The 25118-nt window shown below is 38.9% G+C and overlaps 1 protein-coding gene across 1 annotated transcript in view; it reads left to right on the top strand.

Moving 5' to 3' along the window:
* Positions 1-2027: 2027 nt before the first annotated feature.
* Positions 2028-25118, top strand: part of LOC107730534 (catenin alpha-2-like) — a 32149-nt gene continuing 9058 nt past the window's right edge. The window contains exons 1-8 of the mRNA XM_016541384.1: positions 2028-2116; positions 3377-3533; positions 5645-5845; positions 5920-6006; positions 12553-12704; positions 14936-15049; positions 19071-19252; positions 19577-19682. Coding sequence (XP_016396870.1) covers positions 2081-2116; positions 3377-3533; positions 5645-5845; positions 5920-6006; positions 12553-12704; positions 14936-15049; positions 19071-19252; positions 19577-19682 — 1035 coding nt within the window. The 5' untranslated portion in view covers positions 2028-2080. The remainder of the gene's footprint in view (positions 2117-3376; positions 3534-5644; positions 5846-5919; positions 6007-12552; positions 12705-14935; positions 15050-19070; positions 19253-19576; positions 19683-25118) is intronic.

Below are 25118 nucleotides of genomic sequence, written 5' to 3'. Positions count from 1 at the left end.
TGCTTGCTTTCAGTCATTCATGTAAAAATCTGTTATTTAATTTTGCTTCTGTTTAGTTTTTTTCTAAAGCTGCAAGGCTCTGGTGCACCATATTGTATGCCAGGAGTCAGGACGACTAGGCTGTTCCCAGGTCTCCGGAATCAGCTCCATCAGCCCTCCATCTGCGCCTTCGGATCCACCAAATATACTCTAACTGTAGTTCATGAAGTATTAAAAGGACATTTTAAATGTATTTTAAGAAATACACTTAAATTGCACTAAATATACTTAAAGTGGTTCCATTTTAACACAATTTCAATATATTAAATATATTACAAATAGATTAAAATCCAACTTAAACATATCTTGAAATACACTTAATATACTTAAAGTTTTTTCAAAATAATACATTTAACATGCACTTAGTATAGTATAATTTAAATATAGTAAGTATGTCTGAAAAAGCACAATTTAAATATATTTCTTTTTCACCTGGGGTACTCTTATGCACACATCATCATTTACATCCCTGAAGCTTTTTAGTCTTTACACTTTTAGCAGCAGCTAAACACACACACACACACATGCAAGCACACACTTAAACACAAGAGCGATCCATCAAAGCATTCAGAGCTGTCGGGGGTAAACAGGAGAAAAGGGCCGTAAGCAAGAATCTTCTAACACAGATTTGATTTGCCTCGATTTGCCTTAAAAAAAAGAAGAGAAGCCCGCTGATATGGCTTCAGTCGTATTGCATTTGCCAGCAGGCATGTCACTTTAGCGCTGTCAAAATTCTTACTCGTGGCTGCTGTGTAATCTGATTTACCAGCAGAGGACAAGATGCTTGGAACACCAATTCTGGATTGTTATCAAAACGCAACTGACATGCCTATTAGTGCCTTTCATCAAGGTCTGACGTGTCACCAAATTATAAACTTTCTGAGCAATATTCCGGTGTTTTCTGTCGGATCCTATGTTTTTGGCAGGAGGGGAGGGGGAGGCAGCCAGGTTTTAACATCCAATCTGGCCAGCGCTCCCTCCGCAGATGCTTGTGTGATGATGGAAGCGAGCAAACACGAGAGAGAGACCTTTTCTCATCGCACACGTGTATTCACGTGTATGCACCGATCCGGCGTTGCCAGATGCACTGCATGATGGGTAACCTGAGGGCTGCACGCAGGCAGAAAATTAGACAAGGAGGTATTGCGCATAGAGGAGCCATCTGCTAGTTTAATTAAACTTTTTCTCTCTTTTTTCTGTTTTTTTTTTTTTTTTTCTAGGTAAACTGGCCTAATGATTTACATGTGTACGTGAAGTTTGGTAATCAACCCTGGTTATTCCACCAAAGTGCTTGTGTTGAAAATTTCAGTTGGAAAATTCGACATTAATTTATGAGTGAAAAACAGAAATGTGGCAACCTCCAATTAGGACCCTTCTCCATGTCCACTGACATTTTTGGGGTAATTGTGTTTTCTTGATGGGACCCTCTATATCGTGCGAGCAAACCGCTGTACTTCTGTCGCTTCAGAGGAGAACATGAAGAGGCAGCCTCTAATACATCCAGGAGATTGGCTGGTAAAAATTCAAATTACAGTGTGTGTGATGTCAATTATTCAAATAGACGCTATTTTTAAAATAGTAAAAGAGAGAGGAAGGCGAGATGATTTGGGGCCGGGGGAGCAGAGGGGATGAGGGACCCACAAATCATGTTCTTCACGCTGGGAAATAACAAATACCAATCTAACACTTGAATGAGCCCTAACTCTCTGTACATATTTTGCCCTGACATTGCCTTCTCAAGCCAAGCATTAAATCCTTATCCATTGCACACAGCACTGATAGCTTCAAACATGAACAGCAAAAAGGACTGTGTGTTTGTATATGTGTGCACTCTGCTCAGGAGCTTTATTTTCCCCTGTCCAAATGCTAGTCTAACCTGCCTGATTTACAGAAATCTGGCAACCAGAACCACAAGGTCACTTTATACTTTAACCTCAATGTACAAATGACCCCCTAATATCTCTCTCTCTCTCTCTCTTTTCAGGTGGCCAACCTCGCCTGCTCCATCTCCAACAACGAGGAGGGGGTGAAGCTAGTACGCATGGCTGCTACACAGATCGATAGCCTGTGTCCTCAGGTAAACGGCCTCAACCTTTTATCCATCCACTATTCAGGTTTCTATAACCTCTTGCAGCAGTTTTATATGGTGCTGACAAATAGTAATTCACTTAACACATTGTGCCACTTATTCACTATAATGCACCTTATTTGCAAAACTATTTATTCCATATAGCACTATTTGCCCACCGCAACTACCATTGCACTATTACCAGCCACGGAAAGCACAGAATTGCCTTTAGAAGAGATGCTGGTGTACCTTTTTTATTGATGATGGCAGCAGTTATTCCTCAAATGATGGAGAAGAGCATAGCCAGGCACATATCCAGACCTGTCATATTTATTAAAATATGACTCACATTAGATTTTTTTTAGCTATTCAAAGTCAACATGAAAAGCTGTTCGAAACCCATTCAGAAAAAAATGTGAAGAATCAGTCAGAGGAAAAATCTAATGAAAACATAAAAAAGGCTTGGTTACATTATACCATTTTTTAAGAGACAACATGCACAATGATAATCATTTGGCAGAATGTGTATTAGAAGAATATGGTCTATTCAAAGTCAGTATAAAATGGCATTGGGCATTTTTTGTGATGTATTTATGAGAAATGTAGATCAATTTGATTTTATCCATTTGGGAATTCATTGAATTGTGAAAAGCTGTCACCAAAATGAAAAGACTAATGATGTAAGCAAAGTTGAGGCATTCAGAAATCTCTTTGGAGTAACATGCACTAATCAATTTTTCATAATAAGTGTCAGAAAGAAATCTGGACTGACCATGGAGTCAATTGGTTATGTGTAAGGCTCCAGTTTAAGTACTTTCACAGTAATTCCTTCTAACATATCTTAACATTCTGACTAATAAACTGACCCTCCGCAAGTGAAGCTACCCTAGAAAACTCTGGAAATAATTGTGAGTTGTTCAAGGTTGTTTCCTCTCAGCAGTGTAAAGATCTACTAAGAGAATTCGGCAAAGACAAATTTGACTCTAGTTGAGAATTTATGAAACGTCATATGACTCAAAGTTGTAAAAGCAGAAGCTGTTCTACTTTATAGGTTCATAAGGAATGCAAAAATGTACAACATTTTTAATTAAAAACATGCACATGGTTTGATAAAATGTCTGGTTAATTAAAAAAAAAAGACTTGGATTCACTCTTTTGTTTATAACATTTGTCAGCAGCATGACTCTACAATTAATTTTGTAGTTTTTCGTAGATTTATGTAATTTAGGTAGATTTATGTTCAGAATCATACCATTTTCCTTCTCACAGGTAATCAATGCAGCCCTGACGTTGGCCGCACGCCCTCAAAGCAAGGTTGCTCAGGACAACATGGATGTTTTCAAGGACCAGTGGGAGAAGCAAGTACGCATCCTGACCGAGGCTGTTGATGACATCACTTCAGTTGATGACTTCCTGTCTGTTTCAGGTAAAATGGAAACACATTGCTATATTCTATGGTTTTGTGAGACCACCATTGAGTACTTTCTGGCTGGTGGTGAACAGGAGATCAAGCAACCATTCTGTAACATTGTAAGGTTTTAAGAGCTTTTTAAGCTTAGAATTTTTATTTTTTTTATGTGAATGCCCATCATCCTTCTCTTGACGTCTAAACTCTCCACCCTGAGTACAGCAGTAGAATATAGCCATGTCTATGTATCCCTCTTTATAATGGACACTCTAAAATGTCAGCTGCCTCCACCATCAAGATCCCATTATCTTGAATGGGAATGTCCATCCAAATGTGAACGTAAATGGCCATATAATTCAACATAAATATGAACAGTTATGACCCTTTGCATGTGTAGCCTTGCCTTGAAACAGTGCTCACACTGTATTGTTATTTTGTCTTCTTGTTTTGCATTCATGAAAAAGATTATTGTATTTACAATGGACATACACTTGGTGCCAGCTATTGTTTCTGTCCAGTTTCAACTGAGCACTGGACTCAAAACTATGTATGGCTTTTAACGATAATATGCAGAACTGGATAAAAAAAAAAAAAACTTCTTAAATGCCTTGTCTGCTATTTATATACAGTATATATAATATAGTGTATGCTGTGAATGCGTATGGAGAGGTTTTCTCTGATAGTTCACCGATTTTTGCTGATAAACAATATAATCATGTTTAACTTAAGTGTTTCATCTTGTAATTACTGTATAAATTGAATTCTATAATTTTCACAGTTCTTTTCTTTGTAAAAGGCACGCCAACTTCACAGTCTTACCTCCCACCTCTGAAAAAACTGGCTCTCCTCTCCATCCTCTTCTCTTTTTTTGCCATATTTTGCTGGCTGAAGTGTAGTATATCCTGTCTGGATCCTGCACAAAAACTATTAGAAATAATACTGTATACTCATACTATAGCCAGGGATTTCAAAGCAGAGATTATAATAAGTCAATACTAAATACACAGCAAATGAATGAATGGAATCCTGGATGTTGTGGGCCAGATCTTTTGTATATCTGACAGGTCTATGTGGGCTGTATGAAATGAAGCAGGAGGCAATATCGGTATGCAGCCCACCGCCTGTTGTTCAGAAACTGGTGTAGTGCATTCCAGTTTGGAAATATTCTCCTGCAAACCTGTGAATAAAACATGCCAGGACTCAACAATAAGGATTTTTATATTATTATTATTCTCTGGCCTGGCCGGGCGAGAGCACTTGCCCTGCCAACATTTTCACTGGACACAAAATAAATATAATTTTTTGCAAAAAATTTTTATACTGTATATATATATATATATAATATATATATATATATATATAAACATTTCTGCTTGCAAAAATAAATAAAATAAAATAAATAAATTGTATGTAATTTTGTAAACAGAGTGTTTGAAAGTTGTAAACAGTGTTTTGAAAAAGCAGAGGAGTCATCAATACTTTGATATGGAATAGGGAATTAAAGTGTAAAGTAGATGTGCTGATGTGCTGTATCAGAACATCTGAATAGCCAAGGTTTTTCCTGAGTCTCTTAAAAAAATAACCTGCAATGATTGTTTTTTAATTTTTTTATTTTTTTTATTTATTTGGTTTAGCCAAGCCTAATTTTAAACATGTTTTGTTTCATTTAAAAGCTTCCATACAAGACAAGTTCTTATTCTACAGCTGCACTGCTTTATCCAAATCTAAACAGATCAGCTTATAGATCAGTTAAGGCAATGCTCTTTTGACCTGTTGCCAGAAAGATATTAGAAGATAAACAAAGCATTTTTTTCCTAAGCTACTTAAAGAAGTATCTTATCAGAATAAGAGACACATAACAACTATTGTTTAGGTCCACCCAGAGATGCATTTTGAAAGCTGTTGGTCTTTTGTCTTACAAGTAGTTCAAGAAGAATGTTGGAGCGGTTAGAGCATATGCTGTAAAATACCCCCCCAACCCCCCATTGCTACTTTTTATACTAGGTTAACTTTGTTAGAATATATCTCCAATGCATTAAAAAATGTCAAACTCCAAAAGTGACTACAGTTATTGGACAACAGTAATACTTGAATGTGTATCCTCTTTGTTTTATCTCATCTCTCCACAGAGAACCACATTCTGGAGGATGTAAATAAGTGTGTGATCGCCCTGCAGGAGGGGGATGTGGACACGCTGGACAGGACAGCAGGGGCAATCCGGGGCCGAGCCGCTCGTGTGGTGCACATTATTAATGCTGAGATGGAGAACTACGAACCTGGCGTCTACACTGAGCGTGTTCTCGAGTCCATCAAGCTCCTCTCTGAGACCGGTGAGAACAAAGATCACACACGCACCTGAGTCCTGATCTTGTCTCATGTTCACTAAGGCATGAACTTATGGTAGAGATGGGGACAGATGGACAGAGGAGATCAGGAAGCTCTTGGAAGAAGGAAGTTAGAGGAGAGAGGGGTAGACAGACGAGCAAAGATGGTGAGGCCGGAGATACCACCTGTTCCCTCCTCTGGCACTCATTCTTTGCTCATTCATTTTTCATCTGTTTTCCCCCAACCCCTCCACCTTTGACAGTCTAGTGCCAGCTTTCAGGATGCGGCAATTTAGACACTGACAGACAAGGCCGAGGACCAAAACATACCAAGTAATGCAGAGATTTGTGCATAGCCTTTCCAGTGCTTTCAAGACACAATATCTGACAGGAAGCAAAAAAGCCTTCTATCTTAGGTGTTAATGTGTGAGAAACATCTCACCTGACACTTTTTGATGTATAGTTGTTCCGTCTAAATGCGCTTCGACGATTGTTCGGAATCAACAAATGCAGGGTGGCTGGAAAATGAGCACTCAAAATATTATTCTGGCGGCGGCGCTTTGTCCTGCCTCCCTTGTTGTGTCTAAAACATTACATTAGACTATTTTGACAGCCGGCATTGTTTAGAAGAGTGAGCGGAATATGAGAGGAAGAAAATAGCAGTCCTGCTTTCAGGGTTGAGACTGCAATATTTTTGTTATTATAAAATTATCGCTTTAATCATATTATTAAATTTAGTTTCACAGGCAGGCACACAAAAACAATGAATATTTGTGACACCTGACCAACTGAAGGTATAAATGCATTCGTAATGTGTCCAAATGGATCTTCCCTGGTTCTTCTCATCATCTTCCACTTAAACAGTTTTTTGTTCCTTCACATTACTAAAATATTTAAAATTAAGCATTTAGATGTCCCTGTCAAAAATAGCATTAAGTCAAATCGATGTGATAATGAGTGGTCTGGTGGTTAGACCTTATCCAATAATCATGTTACACTCAGATCTGATCTGTAAGGTCAGAAATTGAGCCGCATTCAGATCAGATTGTGTTGGTGTGTTTCCATTGTATCCTGATTTGCAAAAATTCTTATTACACTGTCAGTTGGTGCAATTTATTCCTAGTGAATCCTCTCATTTTTGTGCATTGTATCATTCAAATTTTTCCTCTATTAATCCATGTTGGAGGGCATAGAGAGCTGGAGAGTTGATACCACCATCTGTGTTACACTGCTGCACAATGAGTCACATGTACTTCATGTTACTTATCTGTTGAAAAGTATGAAACATTACATTTAATTTACCCTGTCTTTCATCTGCCCCTTAAAAAGGGACTTTTAGAGACTTAATGAGGACCAAACACTAGCATTTCATTACCGCCTTCAGTCAATTGAAAATAAAACGCCTACCTTTGTCTTTGTCTAGCACACTCTTTTCCGGAAATCACAAGTTGAACAGTTAATGCTCGCTCAGCTTGAATGAGAAACTGTTCTGCTAGTTGCTTCAGCAAAACCAAGAGAAATATCTGCATGCTCGATTGAGAGTGATAATTGAATTGTGAAAGGGCTGGACGCCCAGACTGGCTCTCATCTTGTCTGTATTCACTTTGATGAGGTGGTACTTTTCATTTGATTTCACTTTTTTTCTCTGTTTCTGTCTTTGTTTTGGGATGTTGGTGCCACCCAGGGCTGTCGTCAGGGAAAGGGGCAAATGAGGCCCTTTGACGAGAGGGACCCACTGAGTTCCTCTGTCATATAGTCTACTCATTAGGCCCAGGGGAGGGAGGGCCACCCATAAAAATTTTGTCCCATTCCCCGTGAATTTAAGTGACAGCCATGGTGCCACCGCATAAATGGAATTGAACCATAAAGCATTGCAGCATTGCAACATTGATTCTTCTAGACCTTTCATTATTGCAGACGACTTGGCACTCAAAATGTCAATGAATTTTTGAAAGTTTGCAGGATTAGACAAGACGTAGCATTGGGGTGGGGGCTTAGTGAATTAGCATATTAGAAGTGAATAGCATCTGAACATGTTTTCCATTTAATTAAGATGTTTGCTACTCAACTAAGTGGCTTTATCAATTGAATAATGGAGAAAATGTACAGGGGCACAATGGTCCAGTGGGCAATTAGAGTAAAACTGCAGGTACTGGTCTCTAGTTTTGTGTCACGACAGATGTTTTGTCTCACAACACAAGGTCAGGGTATCGCTTTTAAAAGTTAGTAAAAACTAGCAGCTCCATTTCCTCAAAAGTGTCTGTTCCTATCTATTTCTTCAACTTTTTGGTTTAGTTCCATATTGGCAGATGAACATCTTTTAGCCTCATTGGAATATACTAAACTTTATCCTTTTTTTTTTTTCAAGGCAGTGTAAATATAACAAAAGTCCAACTGGTCCAAAGCTCTATACAGATACACCGCTAAAGGAACTTTAGCACACAGTGCTCAGAAATCTCGAATTGTGTCCTTGAGCTTGAAAATCAATAGTCTAATAGCAAAGCTGTGATGACTTTCCCCTCTCTTTATCCTTTCCATCCTCTTCCCGATCCAAACTAATCTTCGTGCGGGAAAAATTACCCCATCATTAAGGTTATGCTCAGGCCCCCAGTAGATTAAAAATGAGAAATATGGCTGATGTAATAGTGCCAAGTAGAAGGCAGCAGTAGCAATACTGTCATGGAGTATGGCAGAGTGAGTAGGGCTCATGCCAAAGGGTGACCATGCAGAGATGAAATATGGCCACCTAATCACTGCCCTCCGTCTAACACACACACACAGACTTGCACATGATTTTTATGGCAAATATAGTGTTTCACTGACAGGTTGAAGGTCATGTTTGCTCAGGTACCAAAAACAGCAATGATTTCATACAGCCAAATGACCCCACAAAATATTTTTCCTCAGCATGTCACGACCCAAGAGTCTGCACGGTGAGACATGGGAGGCAGCGCATGCAAAAACAACAAGGATAATAGAATTAGTTCATGCCTGCCTACTACAATGAATGCACCCACATAGCAAATGTTTTCTGGCCCAGCTCCGGGCCACACAATCACTTTTCCCTCGGCCCAAGTACCACAGAATGACAGCCATGAAGTGACCCAGAACTGGATTAAAGACAAGGGCCACACATGGGCCATAACCGGCCCGAATCTCAGCCAGTTAATTACCCTTAACTGGCCCTGAACTGGGCCAAAACAGGTTTTATTATTGGTACCAATTCTCAGCCTTAAGTAAACCAGAATCCCCAAATCTGAGCCACACCTGAGCCTTATATAGCCCAGACCCAATACAGAATCCTAATATATGATATTATTGCATTGTGTGTCACTATAATCGCCCTTATTCATTTTGTGAAATGTTTTGGCAATGTACACACAAACTATGCCAATAAAGTACATTAAACTGAATAGAAAATCAGCCTTAAAATCCACAAATCATGTAACTGTGCAATAAAAAATGTATTGCATTGAACATTTTTTATTTTATAAAGAACATATCAACCAATAAAGAGTGAGTGTATAAAGTATACAGTCTATAAGAGAAACGTAACATGCAGACATATTTAATCACAATAATTTATTGCAGAAATGTCAAAGGGCAGTGCCACAGTAGTCCAAATGAAGATACATTGCAGTCGCAGTCCTCTCTGGCAGGATATAATAGTTTAGTGCGAGGAGCAGGGCATAATTTAAGTTGTTAAACGCTGAAAATACTATCCCGATCCACTCTGTGAAGGCACGTGTTTCTTATTCAAAACACGCATCAACGGAAATACGGCATGTCGCAATCTATGACGAAACTGGTGAGAGCCAATGAGCGTCTGATATCGCTGCCGTAAAACTTATTGTAAAACTTCTTAACGGCAATTTCTTTAATTGTTACTATAGCTACAGAGGAAGGAGATACATATCGCCGATGAATGGTTTAAATTTGGATCTGTTCCTCACACAAAGCATCACATGGATACCAAGGATTTGAATAAAAATAAAATACGTTTATGATCATTTTATTTAATGCTTGTGCATGACAGCATATGAATAAAATGATGTGCCCCATGGTAAACCAATAAATATTTCATGAAAATGGTTAAATGATATCTCTCTCTCTCTCTCTCTCTCTATCTATGTAAGGATTCTAAGATTATTTGTACTGAGAATAATATAAAATATAATAAAATTATAATTAAGTGCAGTTTAATGCAGTTGACTGATTTACTGATTTGCTTAATTTAGACAATTTAAACAATACTACACTTCATTAAAATATATGTGATAATTTAACCATTATCATGCAATATTTTATTTATCTTGTTTACCATGGGTCTCATATTTGCTGTCAGGTCACAAGCCTGATTTGGGCCACATTATCACTGGACTGATCTGGGCCACACTCCTCCCACCAACAATCGGCCCTCATATTGTTTGCTGTGATCCACGCTGTGCCATCATTGCCACACATGGCCCAGCTCTGGCTTAAAGGGTACATGCCACTGCCGACAGGAGGCCAGCAGTGCCATTATGAGGCCACATTTGGGCCAAGACTGTTTGCTATGTTGGGCAGAAAGAATTGCAGATCCTGAAGAAAGGGCAGTGCTAACAAATTCCACAGCCTAAGGACCAAAATGTAAATGAAACCAAAGTACAAGTGACCTCACTTTTGTCAAAGGAATCTGTTATCCATTTCAAATTACTTGTAAGACCTATTAGCATTATGTCTCATTGCGTTTTCAAGTATATCATCTTGAGCCCATTAGGCTGGTCTGACCTCAGCCTCTCAAACAGAAAAACCCAGTTTGAGCATGTTTTATGTTATTCACCTCAGCATTGTGCGATATCTCAAAACACTTATGCAAAAACATCATTTGAAGGCTCATAGAACAGATCTTACTGCTTGCTTTATCTGGAGTTAAACACTTTAAGAAAATAATCCCCTCCAACATGGTTTTTATTAGCTCCTTTCATCATTTCTCACTGGTCGGAGTTAAATTTGCTCCTCACTAGCAGCAACTTTACTCATTAATGGCTTGAAGAACATTTAAATATTTCTATTTAAAAGTCACAGCAAAATTCCCCAAAGCTCATTTTACGCCTCTCCAATAAGTGGATTAAAATGAATTAAATATGTGTTAAAGCAAGATGGGGTTAGAAAGAAGAAAGGAAATGAAATAAAAAGACTTTGCCACACCTTTTTGAATGTTTTGCATAATTTTGTATTCCGTATGTGTTCATTTGAAATTCAAATTGGAACTTGTCCATTTAAGAAGGTAAATAGGCAAAATGGCTGTCAGAGAGGATCCCATACTGGTCTCCTTTTAAAGTCAAACTCAAGTCGGATGCCTGTAATCAAAACCATCATGAAAAATCACAAACCCGGTCTTTTCCTGGAGATCTGCATCCGCTATTATTGTGAATGGCTCTCCGGGCTTTGATTTGGTTTGATGGCTGAAGACAACACTCTAGAATTTTCCTGTCACAGGAGTGTCCTCATAAGACCCACCTTCCCCACGGAGAAGTGTATCTTGGGTCATAATATCCTAGTTCCTTGCTTTTAAAAATCTAGAGACCTTCCCCTCCATGATACATTTGTTGAATATTTTAAGAGCATCGCTTTGGAGCTTGCTCAAGGGCTTAATACGAGGCTTTTTACTGTGCCCATCTTTTTTTCATCATCCACCAAGTGGTCCCGGGCATTGATATGAGCGTGACTTGATGTCGGGGTTAGATCACAATACGGTCTCCCTCCACCAGTGATATTGCCATGGAAACGCAAGATTTCTCCTTCACTTTGGATATTCCTCCCTTCCTCGCCTCGGGTATGCAGGCAGGTCATTCAGTATCAGGTCCGGATGTTGAGCGTGAATCGGTGGGCTGCAGTGCATACTTGTTTAGTACACTCCAACTGGAGACATTAAATCATCAACCCTAGTATTTACTCTGGAGTTGTTAAGGTTTAAAGCTTAGGATTCATAATAAGTCACGATGCAGCATTAGCTGTAAGTATTTTGTCAAAATGGTTACACCAAGGGTAAGTGGTTCAAACACATTTGTTCAGTGTAAACTCTGAAATATGGCTCATCATAAAAACAGATCAAACTAATGTCACATTAGTAAACCTTTCCCAGCCCTCCAGCTGCACTCAATCAATGTCTGTCAACATTGTTCGTACTCGGCTCTTGTCTTCGTCAAACAATCCCTTATTGCACCCAGCATTTAGTGCCCATTTCTGAGGAACAAGTAAATTGAAGGAGGGTAGAGAGCAAGATGATGTAATTTTTTTTTGTCTGCCCACTTGGGGTGATGTGGTATCACTCTGGGATTTTATAGAGTCGCGATGCCTTGGCTCACTGATGGCCATGTGTTCCCAGCAAGGTGAAGTTGTTAATTGGCAAACGTAGGGTGCCCCTTCCACATATTTCCAGGGTGATATTTTCTCGTCTTCCTCTTCCGCTGATGTCCTCGGGCCTGACTGACAGGGAGGAGACGGCAGAAATAGATGTGCCTGCCTGCATTTCGACACTTAGCTTCTTAAGATCACATATTCTCAATTTTTTTCACCTCTCACCATGTATTTTCTCTGATATGTTTGGCACCTGAGGGGAAGGCTGGCTTTTGAGGGATGTATGTAATCCTTTTTTTTTCTGTCTTTCTGTTTTTGCTTTCTCTCAGCCCTCACTCAATTCAATCATCTACATTCTTCTTTTTCACCAGTGATGCCGCGCTTTGCCGAGCAGGTTGAGGTCGCCATCGAGGCTCTTAGCACCAGCCCCCCGCAGTCATTCGAAGAGAACGAGTTCATTGACGCCTCTCGCCTCGTTTACGACGGAGTGCGTGACATCAGGAAAGCAGTCCTTATGATAAGAGTGAGTATCATACAAGTTACATAACGGCACAAGGTCCTTGCTATTCACAAGCAGGGCTTTCACTGTGCCTATTTCCTCAGTGGTTTGTGTGATAAATAACAAAACAACACATTGAGCACATTTCAATTGAAAATATTGTTGTGGGTTACTATGACCCTATCATACATAGCCAGGGTTCTGAACTGATAGGTCCGCAAACATATTTCAGGGGATCTGTGGATATATGATATATAAAATTCATCTTCTTGAGAAATTAGTATTGTTTTAGTGAACAAAGAAATGGTCTGTTAAGCATTATGAAATGCAAGGCTTTTGATGCCAGGGACCCCCAAATATCATGATCCAGTATAAAGAATAATTTATACTTGGTGAAAAAGTAGTGAGCGTGATATTGTAAAGAAAACGTATTTCCAAAACTAATTAATTGGCTTTTATATTGTCACTGTAATAAAGCCAAAGCAAATTGTTAAAATATTATCTTGAGAATGTACAGTTTTTAATTGAAAATTATGTTTATAATAAAATACAAATAAATAAATACACTTTTGAAATGTAGAATAGTTCTCTTTAACTATAGTGAAACAATAAAATAAATAACTTTGACACCTCTAAAACAAATCATTTTGTAGCATTATCCCCCTTGGCAGTTTCCTTGACCCCAGTTTCAAAACCACTGATGTAATGTAGTAACATAATATAAGTTAATGTTGTTAACGAAAAATCAAGTGGATGCACTAGATTGTGAATTAATGCTAAAGGTTATTATTTATGTGGTATATGTACAGCATGTCCTTGGTATACAATAAGAGTTTTTTTTTTTGTTTGTTTATGCCTTTGCCTGTTGTTATATTCTGTTTACCAAGACTGTGAATGTTTCTGGTTCAATATGACTAACACTAGTCTTTTTGTTGCAAAAATACATTTTCTAAGATGCATACTTCCTCCATGAGAGCATCAAGCAATATTGAACAGTGTGTTATCTGTAAATAACGTCAAGCTGAGCTTGGAGATGGTATGAAACAGAGTGATAATTGTAAATAGAGATCCTACTTCGTTTTACTTATTCTCCGAACCACCCCCCACCACAAAAATGAATCACAAAGATAGGTCATACAGAGCGGGTATGCTTTCTGCTGCCCAGAAAAACCATTGCTGTCACCATGTGCTGGTGGCTGCTTTTAAGGTTTGAAAATAGTACAGCTCCCAGAGTAGAAGTGAAATGAAAATACCAGTTATTTGTCAAGGATTGTATCCTGCTAATCAAACCAAGATGGGTTTGTGCACAAATGTACTCTCCTACTTTTATGTCAGCGTGAAATCTCTATCCACTGGGATCTTCATTAAAACATTTAACAAAGAAGACTTTGCCAGTTTGCGACAAGTTACTTTGCTAATTGAATCAATAGTATATCTCAATCAATAGTTAGTGCCACTGCCGCTCACAGTGGCAGAAACAGTGGCTGCTGTCAAGATACACTTTTCTTTGTCTTCAATTTGCTCATTAGTCAGTTAGTGGGACTGATGTTGAAACTACTGGTAGGCAGAATACAAGAAAACAGATCACATCTAAACCCTGAAAAACCTAGAGGCCTTTCCCCCTTCACATATTGTTTGATCCCACTTTAAGAGGGAACTTCTTTTTATATTACTCACAAGAAAGCCAAAAGGGAATTGAAGAACAATGATGCAAGTCACTTGTAACTCAAACTGTGGGACGAATGAATTATTTATTGAGATTTGACTGGTTTAATGGTTGACACGTCTTTATGTTGGATCAGAGGTCCTTCGCCGTCATTGTGTGGCAACACACAGCTGTCTGTCGAATGTTGTGTACCAAGTTGTCAGCAAGCTGGAGCACTAGGACAAAAGACATAGGCACTCTAGTAGAGTACATTTAAGATATAGATGTAAAGTTTAAACAAGGCAAACGTTTTGTTGACGACAGAAACCCACAAGTTAATGTTTCTCCAGACCAGTTTTGAAACTGAAAGTGAAAGTAAAAATGAGATTTAGGAGACTTAGGAGATTTAGCTCACTCAAAAATGAATCATTCACTGTCCTTACTCTGTCATCCCAAACCTCGTGTGTGCAAAATGTGATTAAAAAAAACCTACTGATTGCTCTTTTCCAACAAATAATAAGAAAAAGACTTGATCAAGTATTTATTTTTCAAGCAAAACCCACAAAGGTATGGTGTGGTGACAAGAATGGTCTTTTTTTTTTTTGGTCAGACTCCAGAAGAGTTGGAAGATGACTCTGACTTTGAGCAAGAAGACTATGACGCCCGTAGCCGCACCAGCGTACAGACAGAAGATGACCAATTGATTGCTGGACAGAGCGCAAGGGTGAGTGACTCCTACGTGACATATAAACAACATCTCCTGTTCCTGCTGTCATTTCCAGCAGGTTTACTCTCACAATACAAAACACTTATCACTCCACTGAGCGTGTCTGCTCTAAAATGACGTCTAGTCTTAGAATAACAAGAGGGCCAGTCACTCAAGTGCATGCACACAACGTGTCTCTCACTTTTTCAACAACAAAAAATTATTTAGCCTCTGCTGCAAATGATGGTATGAATGTTTTTGTTGATTTCCGTCCCTCAATACTCAACACTGCAGTTACAATGAATACTGATGATCACACTTTACATCAGTTCTGTCGCATGGCATCTAACAGCTCTATTTTTTTCAATATTTAACATAGCAGGGGAGCAGACGTGTGTGTTTGAGTCCTCCATATATGAACATTTTTGGTACCAGTTAAAGAGAAACTCTCTGCATAGACTGTAACTGTGAAAATAAGGCTTTATTGAAACTATTGAACTTCCTATGTAGGGGCATTTTAAGGCATCTTACACTCTCAAGAAAAAAAAAAAATGCATGGACCCTTTAGGTACAAAGGTTGGTGGACAAAGTAAGAGACATGTTATTTGGGTAACACTTTATTTCGATAGTCCACTTTAGACATTCTATTAACAGTAAGTAACTTTGTAACTACATGTCAACTAGCAGTTAGTCGAGTATTAGTAGACTGTCTGCTTAACACTTAAGACTATCTTCTAACACTTTCTTTGTCAACTTATTCTACTAACCCTAAACCTACCCTAACAGTCTACTCTGAGAGTTAGTAGACATGTAGTTGCAAATTAATGAGAATTAGTTGACATGTAGTTACAAAGTTACTTATAGTTAATAGAATGTCTAAAGTGGACTATCGAAATAAAGTGTAACCGTTATTTGTATTCCTTCAATACAGCAAAGCAGAAAATAAGTCTAATTAAAAAAATGCCTTTTTAACCTGACCTTTTAGCTTAGCAACATGCTAATGGCAGATTTTGTATAAATAAATTGGGATTCGTCGAGTCTACATTGCACGTCAAATTGCTCACAATCGAGTTGCTGCCTATGTAGAATGTTAGCTCACTTCTAAGGTTCCATTTTGGAATGTAGGTTTTGAAACAAAGCCTAGATATTAAGCTTCAATATAGCAGGGGAGCATGCTCCCATTCCCAGAAGAAAATTCTTCATACAAGAATCATTTTGGTTGTAGTTTCGTAAACTCTCTGCAGAGACTGTAGTAGTTAAAATATGATTGCAAATGAGACTTCTGGCAGTGTCACCCCCTTAGTGTGCGTGTGTCAGCCGGCGTTTGACAGCAAAGCTCACTGGGGTTTGAGGCTTAATCCACATTAGTGTATGTGTGAATAGTGCACAGTGGGCTGCTTATGAGACATTACAAGGATATCAGTATGTAGCCGTGGAGTACCGCTGACTTTCACACGCAAATACACACCATAACCCTGTTTGATACCAATTACTCTTGAGAAGGAATTATCTTCCATGAATGAGAGGAAATGATCATTTGTATAGAAAAAAAGACAAGGCTAAAAGAAATGCTGCTGCGGAGAAGAAAAACAGGGTAATTTCTTAAGAACAGCAACAAATTGACAATAAAAAAAAAAGGACCGAGGAAAAACATTTTGCTCAGTAGTACACTTGGTTCAGTGGAGTTCAAGTGGCGTCTTGTGCGGTGCTGAATGTTACATTGAGTGAATGTGTTTTTGCAAATCAAATATGCGTGTCACTACTGCTGTATTGATATAGTCTGTGACTTTAAGTTTTATGGATTTTGAGTTATCATAAGAGAGAAATAAGAGCATCCATTTGTACACTGACTCACACTTTCAGACAGACGCATAAAGACACTGCTCTATCTCTTAGCCCCATGATAGGATAACAGTGCTGATAGGTCAGCCATAAAATTTAACTAGTATCTAGGCCACTTTATTTCAAATGAGAAAAATTTAAAAGCTTTTCTGAGGGATTTCTAATCCAGAAGCACACACACGTACACGTACACACGCAGACAGTTCAGCACACAATATGAGTGCGTTGAATGAATCGGCACAGGTGCGTATGGGGAAGGATTTGTTGGAGCATTAAGCTGCCTGCACCCTCTCTTGTTATCGGTTAGGAGCCAGAGAGATTTGGGATAAGTGAATTCTGAGCAAGGCAAGAGGAAGAAATAGGCTCTCTCCTTTCTATTTACCTTCTTTCCATACATCACATCCATTCTTAGGACCAGAGGAGTTGGGATTAAACATGTAGCAACTCATTAATGCTGATTGGCTGCTTCAAAGGCATGTAAAGAGCTGATTGGCTCTTGGAATGGGTATGTTACTGATTAGACGCACAGGTGGTAGAACAGTGCGGTAATCACGTCTAAGCAAAAAAAGAGACAACCTTAAATTTTAAAAATGAACTTTAAATTAGTTTTAATCATAACCAGGCAGGCATTCATTTACAATATAATCCCTTCAACCGCTTTTTGAGATGCCATCGCAGTTATGTGGAATATCAAAGGCAGTGAATGATACAATGCTTATCCTTATATTTTTTCGGACAACAACCACCATTGCATCAGCCCTCTATTTGAAATGCCCCTAGAGTGCACACTACATGGAAAAATAAATCATTTTCATCTTTTAATCACATTTTCTCCAAGGACTTCTTTTCTTTTTAGTGTGTAATTGCTTGTTAAATAAACAAGGTGCGTATGGGGAAGGATTTGTTGGAGCATTAAACTGCTTGCACCCTCTCTTGTTATCGGTTAGGAGCCAGAGAGATTTGGGATAAGTGAATTCTGAGCAAGGCAAGAGGAAGAAATAGGCTCTCTCCTTTCTATTTACCTTCTTTCCATACATCACATCCATTCTTAGGACCAGAGGAGTTGGGATTAAACATGTAGCAACTCATTAATGCTGATTGGCTGCTTCAAAGGCATGTAAAGAGCTGATTGGCTCTTGGAATGGGTATGTTACTGATTAGACGCACAGGTGGTAGAACAGTGCGGTAATCACGTCTAAGCAAAAAAAGAGACAACCTTAAATTTTAAAAATGAACTTTAAATTAGTTTTAATCATAACCAGGCAGGCATTCATTTACAATATAATCCCTTCAACCGCTTTTTGAGATGCCATCGCAGTTATGTGGAATATCAAAGGCAGTGAATGATACAATGCTTATCCTTATATTTTTTCGGACAACAACCACCATTGCATCAGCCCTCTATTTGAAATGCCCCTAGAGTGCACACTACATGGAAAAATAAATCATTTTCATCTTTTAATCACATTTTCTCAGAGGACTTCTTTTCTTTTTAGTGTGTAATTGCTTGTTAAATAAACAAGCAAAAAGCTACAAATCTTAAATGAGCAGCTGGCTCTTAATTAGATCTTATGTTATGACATCCTTTTGGCTATGATGGCGTATCTCCACTAAATTCAGACAAAACTGTGGAAAAGCTCATCTCTGTCAAACTACAAATTCCGACTTGTATGACACAGACTTTTGCAAAACCCATCTTTCTCAGTAATCACGCACTTAATGACATCTAGAGTCCCCAGCTTTGGTCTGGTCCGTCCGCTCGGACAGAATGTTGAACAAATGCATAATTAATTGACTGGTGTAAGAAGTGAGGTAATCATACATCTATCTCACAAATAATACTGCGCCTTAACGGTGCCTGTGACCTTGCAAAGAGATTAATGCCCTTTTGGACTGGCTCAGAATCGCTACGGAGTGAAAATTTATTCCTTGACAAGGAGAGGGGGAAAGAAAAGAGGATGGATTTTCTCTTTATGAGCATGAGATGTCATGGGGTTCCAGAAGGTCTTATGATTAAGTGTTAAGTTTCAAAACCTTATACAGAGGCATTTCAGTGGGGTTGAATAAAGTCAATCTAAATGGAGGGTACTTTCTTTTCAAACTTTTAACCAGAAACAAGGGCATGTGTTGCGGGGGGGGGGAGCTATTTTAATGTGTCTAATTGATCTTTATCTTGTGTCATACCACTACCCCCCAGGCTATCATGGCTCAGCTGCCTCAGGAAGAGAAGGCCAAGATTGCTGAACAGGTGGAGAGTTTCAGGCAGGAAAAGTGTAAGCTGGACGCAGAGGTCGCCAAGTGGGACGACAATGGAAACGACATCATCGTGCTGGCCAAGCAGATGTGTATGATTATGATGGAGATGACTGACTTCACCAGGTACATCCATCCACATGTCAACAATAAGAATGCTGGAAACATCAGACAGATAACATGATAATATGAAGCTGAGGGCTCTAGTATCAACTTGAAGGGGTACTAATATGCACCCTTTAGCTGTAAATAAGGTACAGATGTGTACCTTTTGAAAGTGTTACGCCCCACTTTTCTGAGAATGTAGCTGCTTGTGTTTCTTTAGTTTCTTCTTATTGGGGATTTACTAGCATATGTTGGGGGATTGCTTGCTTTCTGTGCAGCTTGCGTTCTGCCGTTTTGAGGAATCAGCTAATAGAGTAACAATCTGGGTTTTTGTGTTTTTTGCAGAGGCAAAGGCCCTCTGAAGAATTCCTCTGATGTGATCAATGCCGCAAAGAAAATCGCAGAGGCTGGATCCAGAATGGACAAGCTTGCCCGTGCTGTGGCTGACCAGGTCAGAATACCATTTTTTTCCCATTTGTCTTCCTCTATGCATCTCTTTGAGGATGTGAGATCAAAGCCCTGTGTTGTGTTTAATATAATGAGCTCCTATGAGGTGTTGAATTTATTATTAGATGAGCACCATCTTCAGAACCTGCTGACTGACACTTTTTAACAGTTAATCAACTCTACTACTTGTAAAGAAAAGAAAGGCAAAGGATGTGCCTATGAGTGTGTCAGTGCATGTGTTGATGGCAGCTACTATATCATGCACCATCTGGTTCTTTCCTGCTACTGTATGTAGTGCACTTTCATGTTCTCATATGCACTTCTTTTTCCCCAAGTCATAGTTTTATTTGCTCATAATTAAGTAACCATATGGATCATCTGCAGAGGCTTGATTGTGAATTTGGAAATTGTTGGAAATGAGCCAAACTGCCTACCACCCTGCCTATTTGGGTGAGAAGATAAACTTGGTAGTGAGGGCTGAAAGACTCGCAGAGTTGTTTGTGGTTTTAGTCAAAGGCAAAATGTTGAGTTCTGACTGGTAAAACGTTGAACAAATGCATAATTCATTGACTGATGTAAGAAGTGAGGTAATTATACATTTATCTCACAAATAATACTGCGCCTTAACGGTGCCTGTGACCTTGCAAAGAGATTAATGCCCTTTTGGACTGGCTCAGAATCGCTACGGAGTGAAAATTTATTCCTTGACAAGGAGAGGGGGAAAGAAAAGAGGATGGATTTTCTCTTTATGAGCATGAGATGTCATGGGGTTCCAGAAGGTCTTATGATTAAGTGTTAAGTTTCAAAACCTTATACAGAGGCATTTCAGTGGGGTTGAATAAAGTCAATCTAAATGGAGGGTACTTTCTTTTCAAACTTTTAACCAGAAACAAGGGCATGTGTTGCGGGGGGGGGGAGCTATTTTAATGTGTCTAATTGATCTTTATCTTGTGTCATACCACTACCCCCCAGGCTATCATGGCTCAGCTGCCTCAGGAAGAGAAGGCCAAGATTGCTGAACAGGTGGAGAGTTTCAGGCAGGAAAAGTGTAAGCTGGACGCAGAGGTCGCCAAGTGGGACGACAATGGAAACGACATCATCGTGCTGGCCAAGCAGATGTGTATGATTATGATGGAGATGACTGACTTCACCAGGTACATCCATCCACATGTCAACAATAAGAATGCTGGAAACATCAGACAGATAACATGATAATATGAAGCTGAGGGCTCTAGTATCAACTTGAAGGGGTACTAATATGCACCCTTTAGCTGTAAATAAGGTACAGATGTGTACCTTTTGAAAGTGTTACGCCCCACTTTTCTGAGAATGTAGCTGCTTGTGTTTCTTTAGTTTCTTCTTATTGGGGATTTACTAGCATATGTTGGGGGATTGCTTGCTTTCTGTGCAGCTTGCGTTCTGCCCGTTTTGAGGAATCAGCTAATAGAGTAACAATCTGGGTTTTTGTGTTTTTTGCAGAGGCAAAGGCCCTCTGAAGAATTCCTCTGATGTGATCAATGCCGCAAAGAAAATCGCAGAGGCTGGATCCAGAATGGACAAGCTTGCCCGTGCTGTGGCTGACCAGGTCAGAATACCATTTTTTTCCCATTTGTCTTCCTCTATGCATCTCTTTGAGGATGTGAGATCAAAGCCCTGTGTTGTGTTTAATATAATGAGCTCCTATGAGGTGTTGAATTTATTATTAGATGAGCACCATCTTCAGAACCTGCTGACTGACACTTTTTAACGGTTAATCAACTGTACTCCTTGTAAAGAAAAGAAATGCTAAGGATGTGCCTATGAGTGCTGGCATGTGTTGATGGCAGCTGCTATATCATGCACCACCTTCGTTCATTCAGTATGTAGTGCACTTTCATAAAATATTATGCACTTTTTTTCCAAGTCATAGTTTTATTTGCTCATAATTAAGTAACCATATATGGGTAGATTTTAAAAGGCTTAGTTGTGAATTTGACGAGTGTTAAAAATGAGAAAAACTTGAAATTGCTGGAAATGAGCAAACCTGTCTACCACCCTGCCCATTTGGGGAGAAGACAAACTTGGTAGTGAGGGCTGAAGGTGTTGCAGAGTTGTTTGTGGTTTTAGTCAAAGGCAAAATGTTGAGTTCTGACTGGTAAAGCAGGTATGAAGTCAGCTTTGTTGCTGTCCAGCTGACAGACCATGGTGAGGGACTACCAAGAGATCACAGCTAACCAGGAGTGCGGCTGTTTTGTGTGCAGACACGTTTAGACTTCTATCTTTGGTATACAATGGGGATGTAGTGAGAGCACATGACTGGAAACAATATAGTATTGGAGAGAAAATAAAAGGAAATTTGAACTAGCATTCTGCATGTTATCGTCACACAGGTAGAGTTACGGCTCAATAAATTACCTGAGAGCTACTCCAATAAAGAGTTGCATGGATGACATATTTTTGTAGGCCAAAACCCAGAAACGTGTTAGCATTTTAATACTTCTGGTTAACAAAAGCACAATAAATTCCATGTTTTAATTATTATTATTCTACAACAGAAAATATATCAGTAATGTGATTTTTTTTTTCTTTTACTTTTACTTAAAGCCAGTTGCTAACAAGTGGTTAAATGGAAGTGCATAGATTGGAAAAATCCTATTGGGAATCAGGGTGCCTGTAAAAATACGTCATCACTGTAGCACTCTCTAGGACAGCTCTATACTACAGTACTAACTAATAAGCCACTCCTACCTTACAAAAACCTACCTATTTCCCCTAATATCACTTCCTGAATAACAGTTTTGGTAGGAAAAACAAGGTTTTGGTAGGTTTTTTGGTACTACAGTATATGGGAATGGCCCTTTTGTTGTCATCAACACTGGGAGACTGATCAAAAAGATACAAGAAGCCTGAAACCTGCTGTGTCACCACTGGCCAGGCCTCATGTTGTTTTTGTTGTTTTCTTACCGTATTTCTTTTCCCTTAGATAAAGGGAAAAGAGTGAGGTGGAACCTGATCACACTGCTGATCACAGTGTAATCCGAGTGTACTAGCACATCGGAGATGGCCAGACAGTTCCTGCTTTCCAAAACAGAACACCCCTCCCTTCCCTTCAGGCCACTGTGTTCCGCCCATAGCAGCAATCCATTCTCTAAACTGCCACATGTTGTGTTTGTTGGGTATTCTGAACAGGTGGCTTGACTTGTTCCTTATCGAACCTTTTTCCCACTAACACAGTATTTACATCTAATGGCCATCTGGGGCTTACAGGACTCATCAAGGGACTGTATTCATTTCAGAAAGAATCTCTGAGTAGGCGGTGTAAAACAGAACCGGGTGCTCAATAATCAAGCTGCTCCTCAGTGCTGGAAAAGACAAAACAATTCAGAAACAAAAGCATAGCATCATAGGCTATGCTTAATTTACTGTATATAAAGCTTTGGATGTTTCGGTGCACAGTAAGTTAAATGTAAAATGGTGGAATATTGTACAGCCGTGGTTGTCAAAAACAATGCTAATTGCAACTAATCATATAACAGCTGAAACAAGACTTTAAAAGGAAGAACTTAAAAGGAAGTGCATGTATTTCGGTGAAAATATCTGCCTAATTTGGTTACGTTCTACAAAACGACAGACTAACATGGATGCAACTGGAAAGAAAATGTGACCATGCCTACAGTTCAGCTGATATTAATATATTTCAAATAATATTTTAAAGACATTTTGTTTTAAAGCAGTTTTTAAAGCTTCTTTATTTTCAAACCTGCAGTGGTGTGTGTGGTCATGACAGCAGTCAGCCCTCCTCAGAAACATACTCTTACAACTCCTGTAATTGCTGCACTTGACACGGCAGACCTAAAGCTGCTTGGGCCCTGGAGGCGAGAAAAGAGGATTCTATACTTCTCCTTTTCCCCCTTGCCATCCTCCGGCACAGCGAGAGGTTGCCTCCTGAAGAGAGACACTCGATCGCTAAACGCTAAGGACATTACAGCTGCTCAGCCGTGTCAAAGATAAAGCAGCTTCAACAGTTATTGAATGTGTCTCATCAGTCTTTTTCACTCAAAGTTCATGTGACGCTAAGGGAGCAAAAATTGTAGCCAACTATTTGACAACTTCTGACAGGACTTATTACTTTAAGCAAAGTCACTGAGTTAACCGTTGTGTTAGAAGTGTGTCAAAGCGGTAATCTTGTTTTGGCATGCAAGGTACTGTATGTGCAAAATTAGTATTTTTCCAAAATGTCTTAACATTAAATGGAAAGTGAGTGGGAGACAGAAACGGCACAGGGGTCGTTCTTACATGTAAATGCACTACATAGAATGAACCTATATGTAGAAAAATAGACAAACATTTTCTTATTGACAAATTATTCACATTACAGTTTTGACGTTTTACATACAGCAGATCTATATTCCAGATATATTCGGAGGATGGGCATATGCTAACACATTTAGGATTTGTGTGCTTATAAATAGTTATCAAAACAGTTAAAGTCAGTTAAATGATATAAATAAAGGCAAGTAAAACTGGTCTGATCTCAATGCAAAGTCTGTACACATTACCAGTTCTATTAGCTGAAGTCCTGGCTTATGAATATTACGAAGTTTGTGACTGCAGGAAGGTTAACACAGCAACATAATCATGGCCTAATTAATATTCATGAGATAAGCAATCACTGTGTCATCACATCAAAAAACAGTCCATGCATCTCTCCCCACAGGCTTCAAAACATTTAAAGGAAATTAGGGATGCTTTATTTACTGTAATACGGGCAGGTGTCCATTATTAAATGTTTCCCCAAACCCTCAGGGATGAGAAGTACTTTCCATTTCGTTTTGCTTGTTTACTACTGTGCTTTATATTTATGTGAACAGTTTTCCTATTAACAAAATAAACAATCGCAGGAGATTTACACCTAGGCCTGGGCGATAAAACGGTATCGATATTTATCGACGGTACACCTTCTTCGATAACGATATAAAAAATGTTCGATATAGTACAGGATATAGGCACGTGCTATGAGTGACGCAGACAGTACAAACAAACACGAACATGAGTGCTGTGCCTGCCTGTGATGAGGAGATTGTGAGTAAAAAAATGAATATTAGTAGAATTTAAAGGGGTCATATGATGCGATTTCATTTTTTCCTTTCTCTTTAGAGTGTTACAAGCTCTTGGTGCATAAAGAAGATCTGTAAAGTTGCAAAGACTAAAGTCTCAAATCCAAAGAGATATTCTTTATAAAAGTTAAGAGTTAGCCACACCTACCTAAAACGGCTCGTTCGAACACGCCCCCACATACAGTGGGGCAAAAAAGTATTTAGTCAGCCACCAATTGTGCAAGTTCTCCCACTTAAAAAGATGAGAGAGGCCTGTAATTTTCATCATAGGTATACCTCAACTATGAGAGACAAAATGAGAAAAAAAAATCCAGAAAATCACATTGTAGGATTTTTAAAGAATT

The sequence above is a fragment of the Sinocyclocheilus rhinocerous genome, unplaced genomic scaffold (genome assembly GCF_001515625.1).
Source record: "Sinocyclocheilus rhinocerous isolate Xijiao unplaced genomic scaffold, SAMN03320098_v1.1 scaffold1570, whole genome shotgun sequence".
Classification (NCBI taxonomy): domain Eukaryota; kingdom Metazoa; phylum Chordata; class Actinopteri; order Cypriniformes; family Cyprinidae; genus Sinocyclocheilus; species Sinocyclocheilus rhinocerous.
Note: the sequence above shows the minus strand (reverse complement) of the source record. Positions and strands in the feature narration are given on the sequence as shown.